This window comes from Myotis yumanensis, unplaced genomic scaffold (genome assembly GCF_028538775.1).
Source record: "Myotis yumanensis isolate MYYU_CA2020_CCGP unplaced genomic scaffold, mMyoYum1.0.hap1 SCAF_20, whole genome shotgun sequence".
In the NCBI taxonomy this organism is placed as follows: domain Eukaryota; kingdom Metazoa; phylum Chordata; class Mammalia; order Chiroptera; family Vespertilionidae; genus Myotis; species Myotis yumanensis.
Genome location: NW_027223771.1, coordinates 13115923 through 13127201, shown reverse-complemented (window position 1 = coordinate 13127201; position 11279 = coordinate 13115923). Strand labels below are relative to the sequence as shown.

Here is an 11279-nt window from a genome sequence, read left to right as displayed (position 1 = left end):
GAGGCAGGGGGCTTTTGAGAAAACCTAGGTCAGGTCAATTTTCTAGTCAGAAAGAAATGAAGATACAGCCAGAAGCTTGGAATATTCATGATATTCTCAAGCACAACCCCAGAGTATGCAGAGGCTGTGAAAGATGCACACACTAAAGGTGAGCCAGGTGGTAGGGGTGAAATAGTTTCCAGACAAATACTCGCAGTGACATCAATGAGGTAATAGGACTGACTGGGTCAGCAGGTGTGATGCAGTTTCTGAAAACTTTAATTGTACCTGAAACTTATAAGGAATCTAGCAGAGTGTATGTTCTGATAAAAGGGATTCCTATTCAGGTAAATATGTGTAAAGTTTCTCCATTGGTATTGGTATTCTGAGTGAGAAAGATAAAAAATTCCCTGCACATTTAAAGCGTTTCTCCAGTGTGTACTCTCAAGTATTGAAGGAGGAAAGATTTGTAGCGAAAAGATTTCCCATAGCCAATACACTAATGAGGTGCTTTTCCAGTGTGGACTCTCCGATGTTTATTGAGATTAGAGATTTGCCTGAAAGACTTCCCACAGTCACTACACTCATATGGCTTTTCTCCAGTGTGAACTCTCCAGTGATTATTGAGAGTAGAGATTTGCCTGAAGGACTTCGCACAGTCACTACACTCATACGGCTTTTCACCAGTGTGAACTCTCTGGTGCACTGTGAGATCAAACTTTTTCTTGAAGGACTTCCCACAGTAACTACACTCATACGGCTTTTCTCCAGTGTGAACTCTCCGATGATTACTGAGAGTAGACATTTGCCTGAAGGACTTCCCACAGTCACTACACTCATACGGCTTTTCTCCAGTGTGAAGTCTCTGATGTTTCCTGAGATTAGAGATTTGCCTGAAGGACTTCCCACAGTCACTACACTCATACGGCTTTTTGCCACTGTGAACTCTCTGGTGCACTGTGAGATCAGACTTTTGCTTGAAGGACTTTCCACATTTACTACACTCATTGGGCTTTTCTGTAGTGTGAATTCTCCGATGTTTCTTGAGATTAGAAATGTGCCTGAATGACTTCCCACAGTCACTACACTCATACGACTTTTCTCCAGTGTGAACACTTCGATGTTTACTGAGATTAGAGATTTGCCTGAAGGACTTCCCACAGTAACTACACTCATACGGCTTTTCTCCAGTGTGAACTCTCCGATGATTATTGAGAGTAGACATTTGCCTGAAGGACTTCCCACAGTATCTACACTCATACGGCTTTTCTCCGGTGTGAATTCTCTGATGATTCTTGAGAACAGAGATTTGACTGAATGACTTCCCACATTCACTACACTCATAAGGTTTTTCTCCAGAGTGAACTCTGTGGTGTTGAATGAGGTGATGGCTTTCACTGAAGCATTTCCCACAATCACTGCATTGATGGGGCTTTTCTCCAGTGTGAACTCCCTTGTGTATAAAAAGGAGGTAACTGTGCCTAAATGATTTTCCACATTCACTACATTCGTAGGGTTTTTCTCCAGTGTGAACTATGTGGTGTTCATTGAAGGAAGACCTTTGATGGAAGGACTTCCCATGGTCAGTACACTGATAGGACTTTTCTTCAGTGTGAACTCTCCTGTGTCTATTGAGGTTAATGACACATCTAAAAACTTTGCCACATGTATTGCACTCATATTTCACTTCTCCAGAGCAGACGCCCTGATGTTGAACAAGGTTCTGGTTATGGCTGGCAGCGTTTTCACATTTATCCCATTGGTGATGCCTGTTGCTATTGAGTAATTCCTGTGAAATCTCACTGTCACTGTGTCTCTCCTCAGTGTTGACAGTGGCCTGGTTCCGGAAAAGCTCTGAGATGGCTGGGAAGTCTTCCCCAACCTCCCTACTGGTTGAAGGGAGCCCTGGTAAGTAGAAGCTGAACCTGGTCACAAATGAGGCCCAGTCCACAGGTCCTTCCCAGGGCTTCTCTCCACTGGCTTCCCTCTGTTGCTGGTGAGGGTTTGCACTGAAACAGAAGTTTCTCACACATGCATCACTGAAGAAGCCTTTCTGCTCAAAGTCTGCTGCTTGTGACTCGGTCAGATGCAGAATATCTTTTAACACTGAGAAACACTGCTTACACAGATGCGTCCTCTGGGTTGCTGAGGCTGTCTTAGAAGCCCTGACCTGTGACTCCCCTTGTACAGATACATTCTGCTCAGAACAGGCCTCCGCATCGTCCATTTTATGCCAACAACCTGAAAACAGAAAAATAATGCCGAAATGAATGTCGACTGTGGTGACAGAGAGAAGTGCCTTTACAAAAGTGTGTAGCAATTAACACGTTGATTCTATGCATTTGTCTGACAGTAACATATCTGTAGGAAGAATACATAAGATGCTCCTGTGAAGTACTGTGCTAGTGAATATCATAAAACGGGGAAGATCCCAAACAAAATACAAATAAACATGGCAAGCACAACATGGAATAGAAGCTGGATCGTTTGCTCATTTTTCTGCTAACAGTGTTCAGCAGGGCCTGTCTGCTGGTGACATGGGCAAGCTATGCAGAAGGTTGCTTACATCTTATTCCAAGTAAAATTCAAGAAATGGGGTGGTTGTGTTGAGGAGTACATAAGCATGTGTGTGCACCTCATAATACATGTGCAGGTTAACATTAGAGAATACTGCAGATAGAGCCTTACACATACACAGGGGATGCAAAGAGGCCACAGAGGTAAAGGTAGCTAAAATCCAGGAGGTCACAGATCAAAAGAGAAGTCAGTAAAGTGTCCAGCATGGGAATGAAAAGGTAGAAATGAGCTGCTGCCAGTGGCACTTGAAACTAAACTCTGTTGGACATGGGTAGGTTCCTGGTATTCTATAAACACAACCCTTAGGACAAAGTTCTCCCAGGTGCACCTCAACCGGGATTGACTACCTCTTAGATCACCAGTTCTCAACATGTGGGTCTGAACCCCTTTGGTGGTGGAATGACCCTTTCCCAGGGTTCACCTTAAACCATCTTGCATATCAGATATTTACATTAAGATTCATAACAGTAGCAACATTACAGTTATGAAATAGCAACGAAAATAATTTTATAGTTGGGTCACAACATGAGGAACTATATTTAAAGGGCCAGAAGGTGAGAACCACTGTCTTAGATAATCCTGCATGTTCACCCTGTATAAGCACATGAAACACAAATATTCTGACTTTTACTGAAAGACAACAGAAGTGAGCAGCCAGCACTGGCCCTGATCAACAGAGCATGTAATAGTATCCAGGTAACAGAGTATTACATACAATGGAAGGAATGTCTTACAAGAACTGTCCGTGTTTCATGTAAGTAAAAACCATAACCTGGCATAGTCACAAATAGCCCTTAGCAGAGGAAAGGGTCAGAAGTGGAAGCCATGCATATGGACATAGTCCCCCTCACAGGAAAAGGAAGTCTGAGGTGAGACCCATTAAGCTTTCTGCAACAATCCTGATTCCTGGACACTTCCTGCACTATTTGAGGTAATGCTTTTGAGGGTTATTCATGGAGTCCTTTGCTCAGGGATCTCTACACACCACAAGTCAGCACTGGAAGCCACAGCACATGTACAGGACAGTTGGGAAAACTAGCCCATGGTCTGGCTGTGGGAGAGAGAAAGCTACATTTGGAAAACAAAGAAGAGAGGACATCACTTCAGGACACTAGGAGAGATGTGAAGAGCTTACCTACAGTTGATACCAGTGCAAACACTTCCAGCATCACATCGCAGTACAGAAGTCTCTGAGCCTCATCAAGGAGCCCCCACTCCTCCTTAGAGAAGGGAATGGCCACGTCCTCAAAGTTCATATCCTGTCATAATGGAGACAGTTCAGTCCATGATCAGCTTCTCTCCTAGGCTTTAATTTCATCATACTTTCCACTCTCCATATCCATCTGCTCCCTCCACTCCCACATCACAGAAAAGAGCTGGCCTTGAACCCATCAGAGTCACTATATCCTTAAATTCCTACTGATACTGTGTCTTCCCACAACAATAGAGCAGATGCCCAGATTAATTATACCTGACCTCAGGGCCTCACATTTAGGGTCAATGCAATGGGTGTCACCAACATAGGGTACATAGAAATGTTTATCAAAAACACAGATGTGAGTGATTTGACACTGGTCTTGTGGGGCAATATCCTTGTTGTCCAACATCTTCTCCCTTCAAGACCCCGAAAAACATGGCATCACTCGTCACCCTTTTGATTCCAATCCTAGGGTGCTGAGGCCAACACTTTCACCACATTTTCCACATACTTTTTTGTATCCCACTTCTCTCATGAAGCTTCATTCCGAGAGTCACATCTTCAAAGATAACACATATATGCCATGAAGAGGAGAGGATGTTTTCTAATCACCGTCTTTTCAACATTCTAACTCACCTCCTCTGTATGTATTTCTCTCTTACCCTTCTCCCTTCCCCAAGCCAGCAGAGATTTTCCAGCCCAGGTGACATTGATGTGTGCTATCCCATTCCTATTGATCACTGTATCAGCCCAACAACAACAGGCAGGTGTGCACCTAATATGACACCTAAATTCTGGAACTGGCATGTAGCGCCACAACACCCATCTTTTCAGGAATTACCCTACAATTCCCCATGTTATATCATCCAGTTATCACCAGAAACAAACTCAACCTTCATTCCCTCTATGTCAATATCATGGATCTGTGGCCATGAATTCACACTCCCTCTCCAAGACCACATCACTCCTACTCCCACACCTCTCTCACACCTGCACTCCCATAGCCCCAGCTCCCATAGACATGTCCTTGGTCTTAGTTATTATTCAGCGTGTGTTTTCCAGAGAATGCATACCAAGTTCAAACAGTATCACGTACTAACCGGACTCTGATTGTCCAAACACAGCCTTCAGTTCTGCTATGAAGGCCTCCCTCCCAACCTGTTTTTTTTCTTTAACCTCGCCTATTGAAAACTACATCAGATCTCAGTTATCCAGAGCCCACCAATACTGCTGTTGCATTGATGTCTCTTCTACACTCCCACCCTTCAGTACTCAAGTACCACTGCCTATGGTCCTCTACCCCATGCCCACAGATGCCAACTCATGCCCATAAGCAAATCAACCAAATTGGTTGCAACACACCACACCACACCACACAAAGGGTCACAAGAAATCCTGGTGAGTGTTTAAGAAATAAATATGGCCCTAACCGGTTTGGCTCAGTGGATCAGGCATCAGCCTGTGGACTGAAGGGTCGCAGGTTCAATTCTGGTCAAGGGTATGTACATTGGTTGCAGGCATATCCCCAGTAGGGGGTGTATGAATACATTAAGGAGCTGATCAATGTTTCTCATCGATGTTTCTTACTCTCTATCTCTCTCCTTTCCTCTCCGTAAAAAATCAATACACTATATTAAAAAAATAATTACCAGTTTAAAAAAAAAGAAAGAAAGAAATATGCACCAGCCACAGTCTCACCTTTTTTGAATTACTCTTTTACCTCCAATTAATAAAAGAAAAGTTGATCTACAACTCTTCCCTGCTCCATAGGCTTTACTATTTTTTTAAGTAGTCGTCATCTTGAACTACTCCTCAGAGTTCCAGATGATCATGAACTGATCTCTGAAATATTTCATACCCTAATAGGAAAAAATAAAAGATTTTATATTCCTCATGAACACTACTTTTCCCCCTATGGAAATCTGTCAGTTGATGGTGCTTTCTTACCATCAGGTGCTAAAATCAAATCTTTATATCCTCTGTGATTCTTACCCCTCTCTCCAATTCTCAAAATTAGAAAATCCAGGTGGCTACACTGAAATCACTGATCCATAATGCAACCGCGTCTCCCACATCCACAACCACCACTGTGCTCCAGTTACCATCACACTCACCAACACTAGCACAGCAGCTTCCGTCCTAGCCTTTCTACCACCGTCCTCACACCCATACTGTGCATCATGCTGCAGCCACAGGGAGTCTAATGAGACCTGGGACAGGTCATCTGCTCTACTGACCAATTACCCCAATGACCCCATCACCAGCCGAACAGAAACCCAAGTGGTCACAAAGCTCCTCTGCACTTGATTCCTGTCCCACTGTTTCCAGTTGCTATTTTTAAAAAATGGACACCTGCTCCTCCCTGAAGCAGCTGAGTCTTCACTCCAAGCCTTTGCACATTCTGGAACCGATGCATGGGAACACCTGTCACACACAATTCCACTGGCTGCCAAAATCAGGTGCCCCTCATATGACCCTTGACCTGCACTTAGGGTTCTGGGCTCGGTGTCCCTTTAAAGTTCCCAGATCCAAGGTCCCCCGAGAAGAGGGGCTGAACAGTCCCAGGACCCCACTATCTCAGAGGCCACGAGAGTGTGAGGCCCTGACATAGCCCCACAGCCCAGCCCGCTCAGCGGCTCTCACCTGCAGGAACCTGTGGGAACTAAAGGGCTGCTGAGGGCCTGGCACCCACCGCCAGGACCCAGGGGCTCAGGCCCGAGGTCCAGCGAGGCAGAGATGCCCCTCCCTCAGGGCTGGTCCTCAGGGCGCCTCCTGCCGGGTCGCTGTGTTCACAGCCCCTCCTCCCGCCCTCACTGCCGCCCTCTCTCCTGGAGGCGGCTCCTCCTCTGGGCGTTTGGGGAACGTTTAGACCCGCATCTCAGCCTCATCCCTCTGCTGTTCACAACCACCCGCAGCCCCGTCGCCCTAAACATGAAAGTAAAACTCCTCCCGGGACCCGCCTCTCGTCCTCTCTGTCGCCTTTAGACACAAACCAGGCCTGGGTGTCCCCACCTCTCGGCTTAGTCCCCCCACGGCCTCACCCGGCGGCCCTGCAGCCCGTCGCCCTCCTCCCCCTCTCACCCCGGGTCCCCCACGAGGACTCACTGTGCTGGACGCTGCGACCTGGGCTGCGGGACCCGAGCGGCGCCGGGAACAGAGGCTGGAGGGTTCAGTGGGGTGACGCTGAGTCAAACTGTGTGAGTGGAGAGGAGTCGGGGAGGCACGGACGCCCCAATCGCGTCTGAGGTCAACAAGCCTCAGACACACCCTGCCCAGCGGGCAGCTGCCTCCAACACCTCCGGCTACTCGCCACCAACCGCTGAAGCTCCTGAGTCTGTGCACCCACAGAAGAGTTCAAAATGACCGCCAGGAGGAGGACACAGGAAGTCCCACCCCAACCGGATGTGAAGGCACCAAAATGCTCCTACAGCTCTAACTCTGGCGCAGTGCTTTCTGGGTAATGTAGTTTTTGCAATGACCCAGGGGATGTCTCATGCCAGCCAATGACCCTGGTGAGTATTGGCGTTGAGGCCCCACAGGTGGTTCTGGAGAACAGGACTGGAGGTCTGCTTAACTGGTTCATACTGATAGATCTCTGAGGGGAGGGGAAGGCCAGGTATGGAATAGATCCACCAAAGAATATGTATACAGGGAGAAATGAGAGACATCTGTAATACTATGAATAACGAAAATTACAGCCCTAACCGGTTTGGCTCAGTGAATAGAGGGATGGCTTGCAGACTGAAAGGTCCCAGGTTCGATTCCGGTCGAGGGCATGTACCTTGGTTGTGGGCACATCCCCAGTAGGGGGTGTGCAGGAGGCAACTGATTGATCAATGTTTCTAACTCTCTAATCCTCTCCCTTCCTCTCTGTAAAAAATCAATAAAATATATTAAAAATAATAATTACATATATTTTAACAATTTTTAAATACTGTAGCCCTGCTGGTATATCTCAGTGGTTGATCATTTACCTATGAACCAGAAGATCATCATTCTATTCATTGTGAGGACACATAATTGGATTGCAGGCTCATTTCCCAGGGAGAATGGAGGTACAGGATGCAGCCTACCAGTGATTCTCTCTCATCATTGATGTTTCTCTCTCTTCCTCTCCCTTCTTCCCTGAAATCAATTAAAATATTTTTAATGTATTATTTAAATCAAGCTTACTTAAATCAAATTTTAAGAAAGGTATAAAACTTGAGGATCCCAATAATTTTTCTGTGTTGTTTGGAAAGTTTTGTAGCATATTTGCTGCTACTGTATCAATGTGTTGGAAATAAAATACAATGATGTGCTACTGAATTATCATATCCATGATCAATGCTATTATTTTGGTATTTTAAAACTGACCATTATGACAGTATTTACACCAGGAAATAGACAAATACTATAAAACTCCATATCACTTAATATATTAATGAATGCTTAGACTTAAAAAAGAGTGGCTCTGAACGTTAAAAATGCAGATTAAATGGATAGGTTATATGGTATAAGTAGACTTCAGTTGTACATAGCATTAAAACTGAGAAAAATAATTTTCCTTTCAGGATTCAGAACCGATGATTCCATATGGCAAAGAGTCACTTGAGTCACTGAGGAATGAGGGAAATTTAAGCACATGTCTTACATCCTCACAGTCCTTTTTCAGTGAACATAATAAATTTATTGAAACAGTTTGAAAAAGATTATCAGCAGACATTTTAGCAAAGCAGATAAATACAGTACAAAGAAATGTATGAAAAAATGTTCACCATAAAAAAATTCTTAGGTAGATGGAATTACAATGAAAGTGAGTTAACAATATATGCATTTCCCAGGGTTACTGTATGAAAAGTTTAACCACATTGCTTCACAGCTAGGCCTTATCTGGGCACCCCCAAACTTCCCAGAAAGGAAGGGGAATCTGCATATCTCTTCGTAGCTCCTGCTGAGAAAAAAAGTCAAAACCACGTTTCTAAGATTTTTCAACAATTTTATGGAAACCGCCAATAAATGTAGTGAGATCCTCAAGAAATCTAGTGAGACCCTCGATGTTGTTATAAAGGACGAACTAGAAGAGATATGCAGGAAGAGGCTTAATTAGCACCTCCTCAGGAAGAGGCTTAATTAGCACCTCCTTAGATCCAAGAGCCAGTGTACCCAGTGGTCAGAGTGGGACCATCCAGATTACAACTCCTCAGATTCATAAGGAACACACTCAGGGGGCAGACTCAGTGAGTACCAAAGCCCCACTGAAGCAAGTCTTGCCCCAGAAGGGTGTCTTCAGCACAGAAGTTCTCCCACTGCAGACACAGCTGATTCTCACTGCCAATTGGCCTGGAGGTCAATTCCTCCCAGTGACACCTAAAACAATCAAGGCATAACTACAACAAGACTGTGCACAAAGCCCACAAGGGGGTGCACCAAGAGTGTCCACCTCAGGTAACTGTGGAGGCTGAGCCACTGGGCCCTGTAGGACACCTAGCACACAAAACCACTTTAGCAACACAGGAAAGTAGACAAAATGCGAAGACAAAGAAACAGGTCACAGATGACAGAAATGGAGGACAGCAAACGACTAGATATAGAGTTCAAAACCACGTTTCTAAGATTTTTCAAGAATTTTATGGAAACCGCCAATAAATGTAGTGAGATCCTCAAGAAATCTAGTGAGACCTTCGATGTTGTGATAAAGGACCAACTAGAAATTAAGCATACACTGACTTAAATAAAGAATATTATACAGACTCCCAACAGCAGACCAGAGGATTGCAAGAATCAAGTCAAAGATTTGAAATACGAAGAAGCAAAAAACACCCAACCAGAAAAGTAAATTGAAAAAAGAATCTAAAAATACGAAGATAGTGTAAGGAGCCTCTGGGACAACTTCAAGCATACCAACATCAGAATTATAGGGGTACCAGAAGATGAGAGAGGGCAAGATATTGAAAACCTATGTGAAGAAATAATGACAGAAAACTTCCCCTACCTGGTGAAAGAAATAGACTTCCAAGTTCAAGAAGCGCAGAGAACCCCAAACAAAAGGAATCCAAAGAGGACCACACCAAGACACATCATAATTAAAATGCCAAGAGCAAAAGACAGAGAGAATTTTAAAAGCAGCAAGAGAAAGAAGTCAGTTACTTATAACTGTCAGCTGATTTCTCAACAGAAACCATGCAGGCCAGAAGAGAGTGGCAAGAAATATTCAAAGTGATGAATGCCAAGAACCTACAACCAAGATTACTTTATCCAGCAAAGCTATCATTCAGAATTGAAGGTCAGATAAAGAGCTTCACAGATAAGAAAAAGCTAAAGGAGTTCATCACCACCAAACCAGCATTATATGAAATGCTGAAAGGTATGCTTTAAGAATAGGAAGAAGAAAAAAAACTCTTACCATTTGCCACAGCATGGATGGAACTAGAGAGCATTATGCTAAGTGAAATAAGCCAGTCAGAGGAGGATAAATACCACATGATCTCACTCATTTGTGGAATATAATGAACATCAGAAACTGATGAACAGGGACTGATCCAGAGACGGAGAGGCATTGATTGGACTGTCGGGCCTTGGAGGGAATGTAGGGGAGGGTGGAGGTAAGGGGGAACGATCAACCAAAGAACTTACATGCAAGCATATAGGTCTAACCAATGGACATGGACAACGGCGGGGGAGGAGTAAGGGCATGAGCCGGGGGGGGGGGGTGTTAGGGGGTAACGTGGGTATAAGGACACATATGTAATATCTTAATCAATAAAAAAATATTTAAAATAAAAAAAATTATTAGGTAGATGGAATTACAACGAAAGTGAGTTAACAATATATGCATTTCCCATGGTTACTGTTTGAAAAGGCTAACCATTGTAGGTCCTTTCAGGGTAGCAGAAAGACTGGAATTTTTATATACTGTGGGTTAGAGGGAAGGCAAAGGGAATGACCATATTGGCTCACAGTTCTGCATATCATAAATGTAAAACATTAATCTACACAACATTTTGATAAGTAAAACATATGTCTATCTATAGAACTGAACGCAAATAGTCCCAGAATATTTATTTATAATACCCCAACTTGGAAATAACAAAAACATAGTATTTTGTTATTTTGACAGATCAATAGATAAAGTGATTGTTTACAGAACATTGTACTATTCAGAATTAAATAAACTTTTCACATAAGCATGTGTTGAATCTCAAAATAACAGTATAGCATGGAGGAAACCAGAATTTGTTAAAGAGTACACATCATATACTACCTATAAAATTATGAACAATATGAATGATTCTATTGTTAAATAAAAAAGGAAAATCCATGACACCATGGAGGATCAAGAAATACAGAGAGAGATTATAACAGGGTATTAGGAAAACATAGGATGACGCAAAATTATGTTTAGAGTTGTTGCTATGGAAAATAATACATTAATTAATAACAACAATACAGGAATAAACTTTGCCTAATCCACTGTCCTCAGCTGGTTGGGTGTCATCCCATTCTCTGAAAGGTCTCTGGTTTGATTCGACGTCAGTGCACATCC

At 43.6% G+C, this 11279-nt stretch overlaps 1 protein-coding gene across 1 annotated transcript; it reads right to left on the bottom strand.

Moving 5' to 3' along the window:
- Positions 1-478: 478 nt before the first annotated feature.
- LOC138998571 (zinc finger protein 551-like) lies at positions 479-3812 on the bottom strand. The gene is made up of 3 exons (XM_070400718.1): positions 3692-3812; positions 1461-2220; positions 479-1376 (listed from the first exon to the last, which is right to left on the bottom strand). The coding sequence occupies exons 1-3, from the start codon at positions 3810-3812 to the stop codon at positions 479-481; spliced, it is 1779 nt and encodes a 592-aa protein (XP_070256819.1).
- Positions 3813-11279: the final 7467 nt, after the last annotated feature.